Source organism: Mesoplodon mirus (genome assembly GCF_964341445.2).
Source record: "Mesoplodon mirus genome assembly, chromosome: 4".
In the NCBI taxonomy this organism is placed as follows: domain Eukaryota; kingdom Metazoa; phylum Chordata; class Mammalia; order Artiodactyla; family Ziphiidae; genus Mesoplodon; species Mesoplodon mirus.
Genome location: NC_138979.1, coordinates 33,035,083 through 33,056,487, shown reverse-complemented (window position 1 = coordinate 33,056,487; position 21,405 = coordinate 33,035,083). Strand labels below are relative to the sequence as shown.

Genomic DNA, 21,405 nt, shown 5'->3' with positions numbered 1-21,405 from the left:
GCAAAGCATTTTTGCATATCTGCAATAAAGACATTTTAATTCTTTTTTTCCAGTAAGATTTATTTGGTCGATGTCTGCAAAGATAGGATAAGCTGGAATATAGTTTTGTTTTGTTTTCTTTTCTTTTTTAACGTATGGTAGATGCTCCAAAGAAGGCCTTTGCAAACTTTTTCTGTAAAAGGCCAGATAGTAAATATTTGGCGCTGTATGTGCCAAACAATGTCTGTTGCAACCATTCAGCTCTGCTTTTTTAGTGTGAAAGCAGAGCATGGCTGTGTTCCATTGAAACTTTATTTACAAAAGTAGGCAGCAAGCCAGATTTGGCCCATAGGTCATAGTTTTCCAGCCCCTATAGTAAAGTATTGGGACCTTCACTTTCACATTTTGGGTCTTTAGCGTCTAACTTGCTCTCTCATATAGGAGACAGTTGTAGTTGTTTATGGTGATGGTGATGATTTAGAAAATAATGTGAATCAAATTATCATTTCCTACTGACATAATTTTAGTTATTTCCTATATATCTTGCTAGCCTTATGATAGAATAAAAAGCACTTAAGGAAATAACTTTTTAAAAAAAAATAAATTTATTTATTTATTTTTGGCTGCATTGGGTCTTCGTTGCTGCGTGCGGGCTTTCACTAGTTGCAGCGAGCGGGGGCTACTTTTCATTGCAGTGCATGGGCTTCTCATTGAGGTGGCTTCTCTTGTTGCGGAGCATGGGCTCTAGGTGCACGGGCTTCAGTAGTTGCAGCATGCAGGCTCAGTAGTTGTGGCAGGTGGGCTCTAGAGCGCAGGATCAGTAGTTGTGGCACACAGGCTTAGTTGCTCCACAGCATGTGGGATCTTCCTGGATCAGGGCTCGAACCCATGTCCCCTGCATTAGCAGGCAGATTCCTAACCACTGCACCACCAGGGAAGTCCCAACAGCTTCTTTTCAAAGGTTGTTTGTAAAGGGAAAGGCCATTTGTAACAGGCGGGATCCTTTCCATGACATCTATTTCAGAGACTTCGTGTTTCAGAGAGTCCTCGTGGCCCCCTGCTCTGCTCAGGGCTCGGGCACTCACTTGTGGATATCTCTGGCCTGCACACAGTTGGCAATAGAGAGTCTACCCACCATTACAGGTGGTTTGGGCTAATTGGAAATCTACGTACCATAACTCTGTTGGAGTATTAGTGCTGGGACTGTTTTGATTATTCAACAAGAACTAACTTTCAGAGTTCACAGAAAGAGAACAGGTATTATTCATACCCTAAGTATAATAACAGCTAACACTTATTGAACATTTACTAGAGCTTTTACATACCTGCCTTTATTTATTTATTTAGTCACTCTATCAAAGTAGGTAGTCGTATTATTTCCATCTTAAGGAGAAGAAACTGAGAATTAAGAGAGAGTAAGTAACTTGATTAATGTTTCTTAGCTAGTAAGTGGTAGTTAGGGGATTCAAACCCAGGCAGTCTCTCTAGAAGCCGGCACACTCAGTTGCTGTGCTATATAGCCTCCAAGGCTCTTGTCCTTGAAACACTAGAAGGCTCATGTTTTAAAAGGTTTTAGCAGAATTTGGTTATATAGGCACATGGTAAAAAATATAAACTGTCCAAAGGATAGAGTGAAAGTGTAAAGTGTCCTTCCCACCCAAGTAAGTCGTCCTGTTCCCTGATTCCTTTCTCCAGAGCCAACCACTGTTGCTGGTTTTTTTTCGGATCCTTCCTGAGATATTCTTATAGGGGTTTACCAATGTTTATTATAGGTAAAAGGGTGATCAGTCTTTATAATCCATCTTAGCTCAAATTCTGTCCTGTTGTCCTCAATATTTTTCAGGGCTCTCTGGGTTAGGAGGAGGAGAATGTCGTTGGTAAGATACTCAACAGCTAAGTCACCAAATACCATTCATGTTTCTTATTTCTTTGCTCTCAGCTTTACCTAGAAGAATCTAAATTCCTATCATCTCCTACTTCCTTCATTTAAACACATAGTCAGTGTTTGCAGGGTTTACAAGCTTGAACTTGGAAACACTTAGATTTTAAATATAAGACACACAGAGATTGTCTTACGTTCTGAATACCTCATTAGCTGATTAGTGGAGTGACATGTCATACCTGGGGATCCTAGGGGAACGGATGCCTCACATGGTGTTGGGTGCTTGTCCCAGTGCCCTTGTGACAAATACAGTCCCTGTATTTTGACATGAATGTTAGGACCTGTGCTAAAAGAAAGGATCTTATAATAACAACACAGAAATATCAATCATATGATAATCATATCTTTAATAGATGGTTTTTACTATAGTGTATTTGATTCTATATGGAGATTTCCAAGTGGGCAGAATACATTGTGACCAAACATAGCAGAAAGAGTGGAGGTGCATTTACAATGAGATTTTTAAAAATAGCTGTCTGCGTTAGGTGGTTTCATTGAATACTCTTTAAGAGCATTACGGATTTGCAGGGAAATACATTTTTTGAAAACCCAATTTTTATATATAATCAGAACTTGAGTATATTTTATGACTATGAGCACATAAGTGGTTTTGTTTACTAGCTTGTATGCTCTCTACTGTTTTACTATGAAGAGTGTGTTGACTTAAAACAAAATGCACAATGTGAGAGTTGCGAGTTAAGTTGTATTTGGGGCAAAATGAGGACTGCAGCCCAGGAGACAGCATCTCAGATAGCTCTTAGAAACTGCTCCGAGGGGGCGAGGGAGGAGCCAGGATATATAGGAATTTTTCAACAAAAGGCAGATAGTCGGGAATGTCAAAAGATTATTGTTAAACAAAGAAAACCAGATATCTCAAGTTGAGGAAATTAGCACTTTTCTATGTATGGGAAGATGCAAGAGTCTGGGCTCACTGAAATCATTCCTTTGATGTGCACCTCAGCTATCTGGGGGCTGTATCCTGTGTTTTCACATCCTGAGTTTCCTCAGGGCTCACTGCAGGGAGTGGCTGCAGTCTGATGGCTGCTAGATGGCGGGTATTCTTTTCAGCCCTGAGTTTTCTCAGGGCTCACCAGCTCACGCTGGAGGGCTGCAATCATCGGTGACTGGTGACATCCTTTGTTTATTGATATGGCAGGAAATATTCCATTTATAAATTTTCCATTTATCAAGTGATTCAAGGGGGTCGTGCTTCAATCTGTTCTTTCCGAGGCAGGCATTAATGAGTTCAAAGCATATGGTATTGATTTTTGAGAGTTCTACCATAAGAGCTATTAAGAATTATTGATTCTGCATTTTATTTTAGGGTTTCAGCTTCTTCATGTTTGAGCAGCCTGTTTAATGGAAGCGCCCATGTCTCTACATGGCCTAAGGAGTGTGCATGCAGCAATTGATTAAGTTGACATTTGGTATTAATAGCTTAGAGACTCTTTACAGCGTACTATGCTTATCCATTTTAGGTGAAGGCAATTTTGACTGATGTTTCACAGCTAATGAGTGGTAGTGCTGGGATGCAGACCCAGGTTGCCTGTCTCCAAGTCTGCACACGCCACCCCTCTGCTCCACTGTCTCTAAGGCGCTTGCCCTGGTCATGCTTCCTCTGTGCCTTTGCCTAAGGCCACGTGTACCTTTTGGCAGTAGGAGCACTGTGTGCTGTCAAATCGTGATCCACCTGGGCAGCCAGCCCTCAGCTTCATTTCTTATAAGCTGAATGCCTTTAAGGAGCAATGTGACCTCTCTGGGCACTGTGTATGTTTCTTCACCTGTGAAGTTTCAGGGGAGAGTAGTAATCCTTGCCCTCCTGACTCACCAGGTAGAGGTACTGAGCAGCTGATTTAATTCATCCTTCTATCCCTGGGGCATAGAATAGTGCCTGACAAATTGTAGACACTTAACAAGTGTTAGCTTCCCTGCTTTCTTCTCCTCTTCCAGAAGCTGGATTTTGGATGAGAGTTAGATGCTGCGTAGGCTGGTCTTTTTTTTTTTTTCATGCAAGGATATTTTATTGAAGTGCTCTCTTCTTGCATTTTTGCATTAAGCTCAATTAATACTTTTATAGATTATTGCTCCTGCCCTGCTTTCATATAATCTATTTGTTCTTTTTTTTTTAACATCTTTATTGGAGAATGATTGCTTTACAGTGTTGTGTCAGTTTCTGCTGTACAACAAAGTGAATCAGCTATATGTATACATATATCCCCATATTCCCTGCCTCTTGCACCTCCCTCCCGCCCTCCTTATCCCACCCTTCTAGGTCATCCCAGAGCATCAAGCTGATCTCCCTGTGCTATGCAGCAGCTTCCCACTAGCAATCTGTTTTACATTTGATAGTGTATATATGTCAACGCTACTCTCTCACTTTGTCCCAGCTTCCCCTTCCCCTCCTGTGTCCTCAAGTCCGTCCTCTACATCTGCATCTTTACTCTTGCCCTGCCACTAGGTTCATCAGTACCATTTTTTTAGATTCCATATATATGTGTTAGCATATGGTATTTGTTTTTCTCTTTCTGACTTACTTCATTCTGTATGACAGACTTCAGGTCCATCTACCTCACTACAGATAACTCAGTTTCATTTCTTTTTATGGTTGAGTAATATTCCATTGTATATATGCGCCACATCTTCCTTATCCATTCATCTGTCAGTGGACATTTAGGTTGCTTCCACGTCCTGGCTATTGTACATAGTGCTGCAATGAACATTGTGGTACATGACTCTTTTCTCAGGGTATATGCCCAGTAGTGGGATTGGTAACTTATTATTATTTTTTAAATAAATTTACTTATTTTATTTATTTTTTGGTGCACTGGGTCTTTGTTACTACATGTGGGCTTTCTCTAGTTGCGGTGAGTGGGGGCTACTCTTTTTTGCGGTGCACGGGCTTCTCATTGCGGTGGCTTCTCTTGTTGTGGAGCATGAGCTCTAGGCGCACGGGCTTCAGTAGTTGCAGCATGTGGGCTCAGTAGTTGTGGCTCTCGGGCTCTAGAGCGCAGGCTCAGTAGTTGTGGTGCACGGGCTTAGTTGCTCCACAGCATGTGGGATCTTCCCAGACTAGGGCTCGAACCCGTGTCCCCTGCACTGGCAGGCGGATTCTTAACCACTGCGCCACCAGGGAAGCCCTGGGATTGGTAACTTCTTGAATATAGTCAGGGAACTAAGATAAATACGGTCACGAGACATCTCATTCTATCTTTTACTTTCATTCTTTCCTTCATAGTAAATAGAACTGAGCTCAGCATCTCTCTGGGGAAACACAACAACTCTGCTCCTAGAGGTAGGGGAAAGGATTCCTCCTACTTAATGGACCATGAGCACCTTGCAGTGTAGGATAAGAGCTGGTCACACTGAACTGCATGGGCAGGGAGGACTAGATGGAAGTTTCACTGAGGTTTGTTAGGACTGTTATGATTAGACAAATTAATAAAAAGATTAGAAGGACCTTACAGCCATGGAAAATAGCGTCACAAGAGCAAAAGCGGGAAGCTGTGGGGTGGGCTTGTGGGACAGCGAGTCCATCCATTTAACTAGGATCTCCCAAGTGTAACTGAACGGGAGGTACTGTTGGAGAGGTGACTGGGGTGAGAGCGTAGCGGGCTCCGCATACCCAGTTTGATGTTATCTTTAAGAGATCGTTAGCGACTAAAAGTTCTGGGGCATGGGGAGTCATGACGAAGGCCGCGTTTTAGGATGGATTGGGACTGGCAATGCCTGGAGGTGGGGTGAGTAGTTGGACTTCTGGGAGAAATGGCGCCTTCAGAATCACAAGTGGAGCTGAGGACTCTAGCAATAGTGCAGAGAGGTGCCTGGAGAAGGAGGCCTTGAGTCATGAAGTTCCTGAGGAGGACTTTGTGGGAGACATGGCCATGACACCCGACTTAGAAAAAAGAGAAAGGAGAAAGAAATAGAAGGCTCTGCACAGGACATGTTGAAAGTAGGGTTAGAAAGCTGTTTAACTGCTGGGCTCTCACACTGACTGTTTTCAGCCTTCCCTTTAGTATTAGGGCAAAGATAGTCCACTGGCTGAGCTGATTATATTCGTCTGCAAAACCCAGGATGGGGAGTCAGAGCATCCTAAGAGGTGTCTGTGGCCCAGCTGCTGCCTCCTTGACCAGAGTTAAAAAGGATGTTTTGTGAAGGTGAACTGAATCCTCAGTGCCCAGCACAGACTCTCAGTCTCAAGAATAAATAAAGGCCTTTGTAGAATCCTCTTTCCTCATTTTTTTTTGGTCAGTGAAGATTCTGCAGCTCAGCGTCTGTCCCCATCTCGCCACTTAAAGTATCCTTGCCCTGCTGATTCCCTTGTTGCTGAATCTAATGATATTGTCTTGTCCTTACCGTACTCCCTGGTTGGGGAGCTAAGATCCCACATGCCTCATGGCCAAAAAAGCATAAAACGGAAGCAGTATTGTAACAAATTCAATAAAGACTTTAAAAATGGTCCACATAAAAGAAAATCATTAAAAAAAAATATATATATATATATACTCATCTTTCAGGTTGGCCTAGAATTCTATTAAAATTCAAGCATGGAGGATGACTTGGAAAAAATTATGGTCCTCAAGGAAATTTTCGATCTAGTAGGGCAGCCAGAGACATATACAGACAGCTGTAGTAGAAGGTAGACTTCTGGGAGAGCTATAATTGGAGTACAGAGAGGAGCAGGAATAGAGGGGGCAGCATTAATTCTAACGCGAGGGACTTGAGAACATTGTTTTCTTAGCTTTCTGTTTCCTTCCTTCACTCTCATCTGCCAACTGCCCACGGGTGAATGCTCTGAAATTCTACCTTCTTTTTCTCATGTGTTGACTCTGACGGAAATTTTCCTGGCTGTCCTTTTGTTACCTTTGCCTTAAAAAAAAATTATGGTAAATAACACATAACATGAGATCCACCCTCTTAAAAGATTTTAAAATATATGGTACAGGCTTGTTAATGTTGTACAGTAGATTTAACTCTTCATTTACTTCTTCCCCCAGCCCCTGGCAACCACCATTTTACTTTCTGCTTCTATGAGTTTGGTTCCTTTCGATACGTTCTGTAAGTGGAATCATGCAGTATTTGTCCTTCTGCAACTGGCTTAGTTTGCTTCACCTAACGTCCTCAAGGTACTTCTACATTGTAGCATATGACACATTCCTTTTTTTTCATGGTTGAATAATATTGCATTGTACGTACCACATTTTGTTTATCCAGTTATCTGTTGATGGACATTTAGGTTATTAACACTTCTTGGCTATTGTGAATAATGCTGTAGTGAACATGGGAGTACAAGGATCTCTTCAATACCCTGACTTCAGTTCTTTTGAGTAAATACTCAGAGGTGGGATTGCTGGATCATATGGTAGATCTATTTTTAATTTTTTGAGGAATCTCCATACTGTTTTCTACGGCAGCTGCATCTTTTTATATTCCCAGCAACAATGCACAAATGTTCCAATTTCTCCACATCCTCGCTAACATTTATTATTTTCTGTTTTTTAAAAATATGGCTGTCTTAACAGGTGTGAGGTGATGTCTCGTGGAGGTGTTCACTTGCATTTCTCTGATGATTTAATGATGTTGAGCATCTTTTCATATACCTTTTGGTCAGTTTTTGGTCTTCTTTGCAGAAATGTCTATTCCAGTCTTTCATCCATCTTTTTAATTGGGTTATTTGTTTTTGGGTGGTAGGGGTCTCTTTGCCTTTAACTCCCATATCTTCGTGCCCTGCCTGACGGACTCCACATGCCTCTGCGACTCCTCAGCCTGGTCCTTCTGACCTACTCCCTCCTCATCACTCTGCTCCTGCCATCCTTCCCATGGTTTCTGAAATACACTCAGATCCAACTCTGGCACATTCTTAAAAACCTAGGTCAAGTCAAAGTTGCCCATGGATCCTTCCCTGACTACCCAGCCATGTCGCTCTCCCTCTGCTGAAGTCTCTAGGACTTCTTGTCCCTAATGCTTTTTGGGCAATTGGCAGGCACTGCTGCCTTACGTTGGAATGGATGTTGCACGTGTGCATTTTTTATGTTAACTGAACTCCGTCTCCTGAGGGGCAGGGATGTATCTGTGTATCCCCCAGAGGACTTTACAAAGCACCTTTGCCACACTGTAAAGAGGCAAGAAACCTAGGAAGAGATGTGTGCGTGTGTGTTCTGGGTATAATGACGGAGCTGAACTTTAAGCCCAAGAGTGCTCTGGCAACAGCAGGAGGACTTGGAGGAAGCAAAGTCAAGTGCACAAGCCACCATTATTCCCGAGAGAGAAGAGCAGGGCAGGGACAGGGAGGAAAGATGAAAGTCAGTGACCAGGGCCTCTTAGCTAGTTGGGATTGGAGCAGGCGAGCATGTTCCCATGAGAAGGTCAGGACTGTAATCTGAGGCGTGCTCTGCCAGATTTTTGCAGGCAAGGCATTACAGGTGTGTGCTGGGAGCTGGAGAGAAGCTGAGTTCACCTCACAGTTCTGCAGGGAGTCCTAACAGCTGCTGACAGTGGGGGCCAGCCTAGCTGGCAGTCTGAGTACCTCTACTCTGAACACCCTGTTCCAGAGAATTCATGGCTTCCAACCCTGGTGTGTCCTTGCCAGCAATGCTGCGTGAGTGGTTAGCCCTTGCTAAGCTGTAGGTCACCCAGAAGCCCCCAGGACAGCCCTCAAAAGGCCAAGGCTCAGTACAGGAAGGCTATAGGCAGACTGCTGCATTGCGTAAGCGATGTGGCTCTTGAGTAGTGCTGGTTCGTCATGCTCCCTGCCAGGGGCTGGAGGACCCTTCCCTGGACCTCGCAAAATCCATGGGCATCCTCGTGACCTTTAGAGCATTCATCACACCTTTCACTGTGGTCAGCTTTTTATAACTTTCAAGACCCTGCCTTCTACCTTGAGCCCCAGCAGCCTGCTCTGCCCTGATGATGCCATGGCCAGTTCTGGTCCCTGTGTTCCCTGGGAGAGTTCCAGCCAGAGGACCCATTATGGGACCCCATCTTGTACCTTTGGAATGTTCCTGAGTGTGTCGAAGGTTGCTCTCATGTGAATCCAGGGAAGCAGGACAACCCGGCCTTCCCTCTCCAGTAAGAGGGGAAATGAAGAGGGTAAGCTTGGTCTTCGTAACAGCTAACCCTCCTTCTGCTCATCGACTTTGAGAATAGCTCCATCTTTTCTGGCTTCTTTCTGACCCTCTCCCACTCCTTCAGTTGTCAGTGTCCTGGGACAGTATGTAGGGTCAGCTGTGTGCTTAAAGAAAGAAAATTAGAGAAAAAGGAATTCTTAGGCCCTATCCCTGGAGATTCTCTTTAACTAGGCGTGGACGGGGCCTGGGAATCTGGCATTTTTGTACAGGTATACATGAAAGAACGGCTAGGAGATGGATGACGGACTTACTAGTTGCTGAGTAATTTTTACGTCTTTCTTTGTCCAATTCTTTACTTTTAGGATTTTTCTAGAGTGATCATGTATTTCTTTAAAAATCAGAGAAAAAAAATAGATGTCATTAAAAAACAAAAACCAGATCTGGAATCGATCAGTCTTTTCCAGACACCATTAACCTTCGTAAATTTATTCCTCATTTCCGCAGGGGGACTTGATCTCATCTTCATGCCGGGTCTTGGGTTTGACAAACACGGCAACCGTTTGGGGCGGGGCAAGGGCTACTACGATGCCTACCTGAAGCGCTGTCTGCAGTCCCAGGATGTGAGGCCCTACACCCTGGCCTTGGCTTTCAAAGAGCAGATTTGCCTTCAGGTCCCCGTGGATGAAAATGACATGAAGGTAGATGAAGTGCTTTACGAAGACTCCTCAGCATCTTAAATCCTGATGACCACAGCCAAATAATCAAGGTTTTGTGCCAGAGGAAAGCCAGACGTGTATTTTCCCTTGTCAGAAATTAGTGGAAATTGCACAATAATGTGAATATGGGCTGTAGTGTTTTCAGTGTAATTGTTAGATACCGAACATGAAACCATTTAAAAAAATCAATAGCAGTGTGTGTAATAGAACATTAATTAAAATGGAGGCTATCACCATATGACTTTCAGCTTAACTTTCTGGTATTAATGTCCCAGGTTGATCTTTCTGTTTTATAGTTTAAGTTAAATATTTATGAGGCACTATGCTCCAACTCAGAGTGTGAGGGGAAAATAAACTCATCTGAAGTGGACACTTTCATTAAGTCCTGTCATGGGCCTGGGTCAGTCTGGCACGCATATGGAGATTCAGAAATTATTAAATGATTTATTGGTGTTTGCTTTGTGTACAAAGTTCTCCAAGAATGTTATACCCTTTCATCATGGCTTCACTTACTCAACCTGAAATTTTATGTCTGACAGTTAGTAGCTTTTGATGGTTAAAGGACTGAAACCTTTTATGATTTAAATATTTTAATTTCAGCCGATTTGTTTCCATCTCTGCTGTTCTGTGTGTCAGTCACTTACGAGTTTAAGATCTGATATCCTGTAAGTTAGAAATTATTTCTGTTTATGGGTGGTATCTGCTTTGGAAATGAAATTTGGGCTGAAGACTGGCAGATGCCATCACAGCCAGGGAACGGGAATTTTGTGGGGGGAAGATTTGGTTATAACCAGAGACCCAGGGGGCTTCCTGGGTCCTGCTCTCTCACTCACACCCCACATCCTACCTCTGACCAGGTCCTGTTGATTCTGCTTCCAAAACCCTCTTATATCTGTTCCCTTCTCTCCTCCTGTCGTGTCTTTTGTCCAGACTCTCAGCATCTCTAAGCTGAACTGGGCAAGAGCCTCAGCTGTGGCTTCCTTGCCTTCAGTCTGGTCCTCTTCATTTTATTTCTCAAACTACAGTCAAAGTGACCTTATCAAACATGAACCTGATCATGAAGCACCCCTACTTGTCTCTTTCTAGCCTCTCCTCTCCCCGTATTCTTCTTCTGTACAACTTACGCAAACGTTCATATAGCTCCCTAAACACTGCCAGCTTCTTCTGCCCTTTGTGCCTTGTAAGTGTGCTTTTCCTCTGGCTGCAGTGCTCTTTCCTCTTTTGTTCATTTGGAAGACTCCTGCTTATCCTTCAAGACTCAGCTCCAATGTCACCTCTTCTGTGAAGTCTTCCTGTGTTCCTTCACTTGTTTAAGCGGCCCTGGTCATTGTCCTCCTTATCACATTGTCCTACATGTCAAATATTAATGGTCATGTCTACCCCTTCACCAGACTGTGAGTGCCAAAGAACAGGGATAATCTTTATACTTCCCACTCTCGGTAGACACACAGACAAATGGCAGGTGTTAGAGAATTTTTTTAAAAATCTAAGGTACTAGAATTTATTAGATTGCTAATTGTAATTTACATTGACATAAAATTATTTAGCTTAGAAATTAATACTTGTTAGTTTGGAGGAAAGACTTTACTTCTTCGGCATTGTTTTCGACTCTAGAAACATATTTTCTAGTTTGTGAAGGAAACAATTTATTTAATGACCTGTGTCTCTCCTCATCTGATACTCTCATCCACATGAACAAATCGGTTTTCTAGAACTGGCCAGCATAAGCGCTACATGTGGCCTTTGAACTCTGGATGTGTGGCCAGTCTGAATGGAGAAGTGCTGATTCAGATTCTGACTATCTAGTATGACAATGAGAATTTTTTTTGAATGAGTTAGTTGAATACATTCAGATGTGTTTCATTTGAAACACGCATCCCTGTTCATAATACCATATGATTTGGTGTTTTATGCACAAAAGTAAAAACACTTAAAAAATGTCAATTGGGCTAAAATCAAACATTCACAATATAGTATATACAGTGAGAAATGGGAGGGAGACAGAATTTCTACAAGCTGTGTAACCATATTACTGTACTGGTGAGAAATCTTTAGGGTTACTTCAACCATAAGGTTAAGGTGAAAGTTAACATACATAGCTGACATGGCTGTTGGTCTGAAGTGGTTAAACAGTAAACTTCCTGGACGGCTGCAGGTCTGGAAACTTTAGAACTTGAACACGTTAGAACTTAATCTGTGTTGTTCTTCTGGCAAAGGAGAGCATTGAAAAGCCCCTCCCCAGCTCCTCAAGTGCAAACAGAACACAGAATCAACTGGCTAGAAGACCCAGGTGCTGAGATTCAGGAAAGCCCAAGGGCTGCAGGGTCCCTCGCCTGGAAAGAGGACCTTCCCCTAGTGACCATTAATGGGCAGTGGTCATTGCGCAGAGGGTATAGGAAAGGTGAAAAAGCCCTGACGGTGCAGGTGATGGTGACACAAGCAGAAGCTGAGAACAAGGCCTCAAACTCAGGAAGAGAGCCAACATGAAAGAAGAATGATGATGGTCTTAGGTGAGGGGACAGTCTAGGCAGAAGAGAAATAGCAACTAGATCTGAACAGAACAATCCTTAGTATTGGGGAATTGGAAATATATGTATGTCTATAATTGCTGCCTATTCTATAGAACTGTGCTTAGTTTAACCAGAAAGTAAACCATTAACTTTAGTTCATCTAACGGAGATCAGTAAGAACAGTACACTAATTACAGAATTCTACTAAGGAAGAGATTGATAACTGTGTCTTATGTCTAGGCGTGAGTGACATGGTGCAGAAGCTTATTGGTTTCTGGTCCCAGTTCTTTTTTTGTTTTTTGTTTTTCCTTTCAGAGATCATTGAAATTCAGTTAATCACATTGCATTTAGTCATAAGTTAACATGCTTATTTCCTCCACTTGCCTGTCACCTCCTCAAAGGAAGATTTTCTGCCAAGTTCATGGTTTACTCAGGTACCTATCACAGTCCCTAGCACAAAATAAATGGCCAATAAATCCTTGATGAAGGAATGAACCAATGTGTTTGTTGCCCTGAGTGCGTGGTGACCTTGCCGGTTTTTACGTTGGTTGCTATTTGCTGCTGAGATTCTCTCCTTTCAGCATCATCTCAGGGTTGGATTATTCTAGAACACATTTTCTATTACTGCAATTGCAATTCCTTCCTTGGCCAGTCCATGTGTGTGTGTTGCATTATCTGTGCTGTTTGACCTTGTTAATACATTTCTTCTTTGCATCTTTGTGGTCATCTTTCCTCCTATGTCCAGGCAGTCTTAGGCCTCCTGCCCTTTAAGGGTGATCTCTAATCCCTGCAAGCCCCTGCCCCAAATATATGTTTATTTATGTGCTTAAAAATAAGCGGAGAGAGGGCTTCCCTGGTGGCGCAGTGGTTGAGAGTCCGCCTGCCGATGCAGGGGACACGGGTTCGTGCCCCGGTCCAGGAATATCCCACATGCCGTGGAGCGGCTGGGCCCGTGAGCCATGGCCGCTGAGCCTGCGCGTCCGGAGCCTGTGCTCCGCAAAGGGAGAGGCCACAACAGTGAGAGGCCCGCGTACCGCAAAAAATAATAATAATAATAATAATAAGTGGAGAGATGTTCAAAATGGTGGAGGACTGAGATGTGAAGATCACCCTCCTCCTCATAAATACATCAAAAATACATCTACATGTGGAACAACTACTGAACGCTGAAGACCTCAGACCTCCCAAAAGGCAAGAAACTCCCCACGTACCTGGGTAGGGCAAAAGAAAAAAGAAAAAACAGAGACAAAAGGATAGGGACGGGACCTGCACCAGTGGGAGGGAGCTGTGAAGGAGGAAAGGTTTCCATACACTAGGAAGCCCCTTCGCTGGTGGGGACGGGGGTGGCGGGGGGGGTGGTGGGTGGCTGGGGGAGGCTTCGGAGCCACGGAGGAGAGCGCAGCAACAGGGGTGCGGAGGGCAAAGCGGAGAGATTCCCGCACAGTGCCGACCAGCATTCACCAGCCCGAGAAGCTTGTCTGCTCGTCTGCCGGGACGGGGTGGGGATGGGTGGGGCTGGGAGCTGAGGGTTGGGTTTCGGTGGATCCCAGGGAGAGGACTGGGGTTGGCTGCGAGAACACAGCCTGAAGGGGCCTACTGCGCCACAGCTAGCTGGGAGTCCGGGAAAAATTGGAACTGCCAGAGAGGCAAAAGACCTTTGTCTCGGCGTGCATGAGGAGAGGGGATTCCTTCCCAGTGTGCCCACAGAAGGCAGAGCACCACCTAAGCAAGCTCCAGAGATGGGCGCATAGTAGAGGGAGATCAGCTTGGTGCCCTGTGACCACCTAGAGGGGTGTGATAGGGAGAGTGGGAGGGAGGGAGAAGAGGGAGGAGGTATGGGGACATATGTGTATGTATAGATGATTCACTTTGTTGTACAGCAGAAACTAACACACCACTGTAAAGCAATTATACCCTAATAAAGATGTTAAAAAAAATAAGTGGCAAATTTCTTTCAAAATAATAATTATCTTATGTATGTTAGGAAACATACACATAAAAGGAAAAGATGAGATAATTGAAACAGTTATATCTATAATTTATAATATAATGTACTTAATTTCTATAAAGGAGAGCAACGTGCTGGACGTTTTTTGGAAATTTACTATTTTTGAAAACCTTATTTTAACCCCTTTTGAATGATTCAAAAGTCTGGTTCTAATTTCAGTTTGTTTTAGTATTTGGTTTTTAAGGGCTTCTATAGCTGAAAAAGATACCTTCCAGAATTAAGCAGATCCACATGGAAGCAGTACTGCCCTGACACTAAAATTTGCAGTTCTGTCAGTTTTGCAAATTTTTAAAAAAGTTGAAATTGGGCGAGTAAGTATCCATATTCTTGAGGTGGATTATTCTGGCATATTAATCAGAAGATGCTGCACATTTACTTTGTTAGTAAATGGGTTTTAAACTTATTGAAACTCCTTGAAAGATTTTAAACTGAGTTAGAAAAATTCTGCTTCCAAGTTTTTTAGTTGTGCAGATATGAAAGTGTTTATAGGTGTCAAGCATAGTTTATCGCAACATAATCATATAATAATGAAAATATTTCCAAATAACCATTTTCAGTATGCTCTCTCCATATCATGTTTCTTTCTGAAAAAAGTTCCTTTCTGTGTCTTAGATGATATATGACTTTTACCCTGAAGATTCAAATGAGATGTATTTGGGGTGGAGGTGTGGAATGCAGGGAGATATTTGCTTAGGTAGCAATTTACTGGTGGCCATTTATAATCATAGGAAAGTCAAAAAGTTTTGAACATTCAACCTTTGTGTAAAAAAATATGTACAAAACTCATCTTTTTTTTTTTTTAGTGTTTATTTATTTATTTGGTTGCACCAGGTCTTAGTCTAAGCAGGCAGTCTCCTTAGTTGTCACGTCTGGGCTCCTTAGTTGCAGCTTCTGGGCTCCTTAGTTGCAGCTCACCAGCTCCTTAGTTGTGGCACACGGGCTCCTTAGTTGTGGCATGCAAACTCTTAGTTACGGCATGCATGTGGGATCTAGTTCCCTGACCAGGGATCGAGCTCAGGCCCCCTGCAGTGGAAGTGCAGAGTCTTAACCACTGGACCACCAGGGAAGTCCCAGCAGTGCCTTCTACATGGTATCCAATAGTATATCTTGACAAAAAAGATGTGCCCAGATATTTTTACCCCTAAATTGTTTTATGAGTACTTCATCCATATTTCCATGGCAGGAAGAACAAGTGTTTTCTACATGGTATGCTACATTTTGGGTTTTTACTATTAAGGAAGAAAAAAGACATAAACATTTAGGATTATATTTAGGGAACATTGTTTAAAATATATTAGTAATTCATGATATTAAATATTACTGAAAACATTATGGAGGTTTGTCTTCATCTTCTGGACCCATAGCGTCCGCTAACCATGATGGCTTCACACTTTTCAATATATATATGAAGAATGAGGTTCATCATTGCTATTATGAGCACAGATCCCTGCTACAAAATATCTTTGTGATCATTTCAAGTTTGGCAGCTCACTTCCTGGCAAATCTCACTGTTCTTTTTCCTCGTCATATGGCTGATGAATAGCTTTTACCCATAGCAGAAGTATATCGGTTATTGTTGCTCGCTTGTGTTTGCATTATTCAAGTTATCTTTGTGCTACTCTTTCTTTGCAAGAATCTTTTTAAGCCCCTTTTCCATTTTAAGAGGGTTGGTTTAGTAAAAACTACATAATATAACACATAAATCCATGTGCCTGGAAATATTAAAATAACACAGTACGTCTCAGTATGCTGAAAGGAACGAAACACTTCCTTTCACAATATCCAACAGCTATTTTCTGGCTTGCATGCTAACTGGACATGGGGCCTTCTGATGTGCTGGCAGAGTGAGGAGCCGATGTCAGTCTATGTTTTAAGCTTCAGCAAAACTTAATTCCTTGTCTTTTAAAGATAAAAAATAAATATAGCTAAAGATTCTAATTTCTTCCCAAGCCCCAGTGGTTCACCTTGCCCACTCCCTGAGGCGTGTCACCCTGTTTGGAGACCACTGCTCTAAGAACATGTCCTCCCAGCTGGATGGGTAGAGGGTTTGGTTCTCTGGTCCCTCCACTAAGAGACGGCCTGAGCTGCAGGGCACTGACTTCATCCGCCCCTCCTCTCCTTGGCTCTTGTTGACCACATGTTTGTATCTGACCTCCCATGACCCTTTCATCTCGCTGGTCCCCTGTGTCCCAGTACCGGTCTCCTTGTCTTCTGAGTGCTCTTTTGGGGCTGTTCTCTTGCCCACAGTGTTTTGAGTACTAAGAGAAATAATTTCTCTAAGTTAGTCCTTGACAAACAGAGTGCCTTAAAGAACCCTGTCACCTAGGAAACAGCAGATGCCTTTCTTTCGGTTCTTTTCCTCTCAGGCTTCGCCTGGCTGACCAGTATCCACTGTTTGGGTGCATCAGAGGACTTCTGAGCCTAGATAAAAGACGAGGAGCACTTTTTAAGTCCCTCAATTTTCTTTGCATTTCATACCTCTGCCCACCCCCCAGTTGCAGCTGTTTTTCTTATATGTGTCCCGTGAATATCCTACCTATACTTTTTTTTTTCACTTGATCAAGATTTATTTCAAGGCCTGAAAACACGGACTAATCAAAAGTGGCCCTACTGCAATTTCTTATAATATATAAATACTTAATATAAAACTTAAAAAATTGTAGACACTATTAACTAAGTCCTAAACCACACACTATAGGTTTTTCAAAAACAATAGTTATTTAGAAAAAATGTAAGATGACAATATCAAAGAATTTTCACACTTAACGAGGATATAATCAGTCGCAAGCTACTCAAAGAAACAAATCTTTTTTACACCTTCCATGTTTGTTTTTAACTTTGTTTCATAGAACCGCTGATAATTGAGGCTTCTTTCAAGTATAGGATTTCTAACATTAAATTACATTTTCTAAGTATTTCTATAAAGAAGAAATGAAAAAGACACATACTGCATTGTTTACCATAAATTCATACACCAAAAAGTCAAAACAATCCAACTGAATTTATTCTTGCTTCCCCCTTCTCCAACATTAGCTTTAGGTGTTTTTCTAAATATTATATAAACAGTTTTGTTAAAATCATTTCTCTCATTTATGCAGATTAGGGGAAAATGGTTTTATAATGAGTTATCTTTAAAATTACCTTCTAGATAGCACCCTTTAGCCTTAAATTATATTGTGCTCACACAGCTACAACAGTTTGCATTTGCTCAGGAACATATAATTACATTAAAAACAAATAACTTTGTATTTCATAGTTTAGTTGACTCTTAAATAGTTTCCCTAGGGGGGAAACAAGTATTTTGTGTTGTTTAAGAAACTGGTATATATAAATATACTGCTAGGTGTTCATTTAAACTTTGAGGAATCCTACAGATGAAGTTTTGGGTGTTTTTTCTAAAATGCAAGAGATATGCGCTTAATCACTCTTCATATGGTGAAGGCATGGGATGGCAGATACAGACGCAGATGAAACTACATTTTATAAGTGTAGAGTTGGATATTCTAAATGGAAAAACTGACACTGACAATTGTTTACAGAAAACAAACTTTAAGAAAAATGTTGAAGAATATCTACTCTTAAAGAGAGAAGTGTTATACAACACAAAAATGAGACCTAGAGATTTGAAAAACACTCATTTTACTGTTTTGAAAGAAAAACAAAAAAATTAATAGGGAGAGAGTCTAGACCAATTAGAACTGAGGCAGCTGTAACAAAAATGGAACCCAGTACAATGATTTGAGCCCTTAAAGGAAATGACTAATTAAAATGAAATTTCACAAGTCTATGTCTATAATAATATATAAATGCACAAAATATCAAAAATACAAAGTCTGGATTTTTCCCCTTAGGTTTGTAATAAACTGTCAAACCTCTGCTTAATATAGTTACTTTTATAAACCTTCTGATTAGCAGAGCATGCTACACAGTACATGCATGCTAAAATTTTACCATGAGAATTATAGTTCTCATCTCAAACCAGTGACTTGCCTGTTACCCATATTTACATATATTTCATTTCCATTAAAAAACACTTAAGACCTTTCGAGTGTACATTTTAATCAGCATATTACATAAAAAAGAATCTTGATTTTTAAAATGAACCTTTTCAGTACTGTAACATGATGGGTTTAATTGAACAGTTGGAACATAATATGGTAACTACATTGTACTGTTTAATTCACAGCTGTAGGAAAATGTTTGATTTTTAAAATATAACCAAGATGAGACTGTAGAGTTATGAGCAGTAAAATATTAGAAAACAGTGAATGAATAAATAAGATGTTTTTCCATCAGTGGCCATTCATTATTTTGCTTTTAGGAACCTGGAAGAAATTGTCTTCTTTGAGTTTCAAATGTTCTGGTAAATCTAGTCGTTTCTTAGCTTCCTCAATATCACCTTGAATTGCTGAAATAAGTGACTCTAAAGAATCAAAGTTCTTTTCTGGTCTGAGGTAGCCGACGACGGCCATATTGAGAAGTTCCCCATAGAAGTCCTCTTTGAAAGTATGCATGATATGAGTTTCCATGGACTTTTTCGTATTCTTGTAGTGTGGGTTCCATCCTATGCTCACCACCATCTTATGGACGTCTCCACTTCCAACACTGACCCAACCATGGTAAATGCCAATGGATATATCAGCTGGAAGATTATCTATTACTTGTTCAGGAAAGTTAGCTGTAGGGATGCCCAGTTGCTTGGAGCTGCGACCGAAGCCCCGCACCACCTGGCCGCGGCAGAAGTACGGCAGGTGCCTCATGACGCCCTCAGCTTGGGGTGCGGGCTGCGGTCCAGTCTGCGCGTCCGGCGGAGCCGCCATCGAGGCGGTGCCCGGACCTCCCGGACCCGCTGGGGGACACGGGAAGGAGCTCTGCAGGCCGGCCAACGGGGCGGGCGCACAGGCGTACAACGGGCCGAGTGGAGCGGACGACACGCCCCGGCGAGACCCTCACCGAACAGAAGGTGCCGGGCCACTCAGAAGCTGCGTCTAGGCTCCGGAACGCCGGCGACCTCGGAAGTCCCTACCTATACTTTTCGTCTTAAAGTGATATGTTTAAAAAGTATACTAAGAAGCAAACAATTGTTTCAGTGGTCAATCAGATCCCAAAGAGTTCACTATTAGAAATGGTGAACATTTGCTTTATCACTGAGAAGTAATCTCTTTAGGATTGAAATGCAAAAAGTGTTTGTTATTTCCTCTCAAGAAAAGACATAACGAGTACTATATTATTCTGAAGATCTGGGTTGGATACTTGTGGACGTTGATGCTGGAGAATAGATAGATCCTATAAGTCCTAAATACTTGCTGTTCCTCAAATCTAACAAGAAGGTAAGGTAGCCGGTGCTACTCCCTGTAGTAATGCTTAAAATATTGATATAAGACCCAGTGGACAATGGAGATAGCAGTGTGGCGAGACACCTCCTCCACTCCATCCTTCACGCTTCCATGCGTTATCGTCATAAAATATATAAAATATATATCGCTTGTTTGCTTAACAGCTTTTGATGGTTCTCTGTTGCCTAAAAAATAAAGTGTAAACCCCTGGCTAGCATCTAGGACCCTTTGTAACTTGATTACAACCTCCCTTCATACCTCTCTCTCCCTCTTTCTCTCTCAACACACACACACACACACCCCTCATTTCTTCTAGACCAATAATTCTAGTTACATCAGAATCCCATATTCTGGGTAGGAGCTAGATTAGATCATTATACAGTTGGCTATTAGAATGCATCTAGAATAAGAGAGCTGTGTTAACAGCAGGTGGTTCAGCAATGGGAGATCTCAATGAGGCACCAAAATGTTCTCGAAAGTGACTTATCGATTGCCTGCAGATCTTTTTTTAAATTCTATTATTTATTTTTTGGGGCTGTGCAGTGGGCAATGTGGGATATTAGTCCCCCGACCAGGGATGGTACCCATGCCTCATGCTGTGGAAGCGTGGAGTCTTTTTTTTTAAACATTTTTATGAGTATAATTGCTTTACAATGGTGTGTCAGTTTCTGCTTTATAACAAAGTGAATCAGTTATACATATACATCAGTGTCTTATAATTTTCTGCATACAGGTCTTTTGTCTCCTTTGGTAGGTTTGTTCCTAGATATTTTATTCTTTTTGTTGCAATGGTAAATGGGAGTGTTTTCTTAATTTCACTTTCAGATTTTTCATCATTAGTGTATAGGAATGCAAGAGATTTCTGTGCATTAATTTTGTATCCTGCTACTTTACCAAATTCATTGATTAGCTCTAGTAGTTTTCTGGTAGCATCTTTAGGATTCTCTATGTGTAGTATCATGTCATCTGCAAACAGTGCCAGCTTTACTTCTTCTTTTCCAATTTGGATTCCTTTTATTTCTTTTTCTTCTCTGATTGCTGTGGCTAAACTTCCAAAACTCTGTTGAATAATAGTGGTGAGAGTGGGCAACCCTGTCTTGTTCCTAATCTTAGTGGAAATGGTTTCAGTTTTTCACCAATGAGGACAACGTTGGCTGTGGGTTTGTCATATATGGCCTTTATTATGTTGAGGAAAGTTCCCTCTATGCCTACTTTCTGGAGGGTTTTTATCATAAGTGGGTGTTGAATTTTGTCGAAAACTTTCTCTGCATCTATTGAGATGATCATATGGTTTTTCTCCTTCAATTAATCACTATGGTGTATCACGTTGATTGATATGCATATATTGAAGAATCCTTGCATTCCTGGGATAAACCCCACTTGACCATAGTGTATGATCCTTTTAATGTGTTGTTGGATTCTGTTTGCTAGTATTTCGTTGAGGATTTTTGCATCTATGTTCATCAGTGATATTGGCCTGTAGTTTTCTTTCTTTGTTTCATCTTTGTCTGGTTTTGGTATCAGAGTGATGGTGGCCTCGTAGAATGAGTTTGGGAGTATTCCTCCCTCTGCTATATTTTGGAAGAGTTTGAGAAGAATAGGTGTTAGCTCTTCTCTAAATGTTTGATAGAATTCGCCTGTGAAGCCATCTGGTCCTGGGCTTTTGTTTGTTGGAAGATTTTTAATCACAGTTTCAATTTCATTACTTGTGACTGGTCTGTTCATATTTTCTATTTCTTCCTGGTTCAGTCTCGGAAGGTTGTGCATTTGTAAGAATTTGTCCATTTCTTCCAGGTTGTCCATTTTATTGGCATATAGTTGCTTGTAGTAATCTCTCATGATCCTTTGTA

The 21,405-nt window shown here is 41.7% G+C and overlaps 2 protein-coding genes across 4 annotated transcripts in view; one reads left to right on the top strand and one right to left on the bottom strand.

Annotated features, from left to right (window-relative positions):
* The window catches only part of LOC309803424 (5-formyltetrahydrofolate cyclo-ligase), a 279,511-nt gene that overhangs the window by 42,409 nt on the left and 215,697 nt on the right, over positions 1-21,405 (top strand). For 2 of the 3 annotated variants that reach the window (XM_082619607.1, XM_082619609.1), the window contains exon 3: positions 9,490-13,529. The exons of the other annotated variant lie outside the window; for it this stretch is intronic. In XM_082619607.1, coding sequence (XP_082475733.1) covers positions 9,490-9,722 — 233 coding nt within the window. In that variant the 3' untranslated portion in view covers positions 9,723-13,529. Of the gene's footprint in view, positions 1-9,489; positions 13,530-21,405 lie in introns of those variants that run through there. 3 annotated transcript variants of the gene reach the window in all.
* LOC309803101 (riboflavin kinase-like) lies at positions 17,797-19,039 on the bottom strand (the record flags this gene model as incomplete). Its single annotated transcript, XM_082619012.1, has 1 exon — positions 17,797-19,039. One exon carries the CDS (start codon positions 19,037-19,039, stop codon positions 18,512-18,514), a length of 528 nt encoding a protein of 175 aa, XP_082475138.1. The 3' UTR covers positions 17,797-18,511.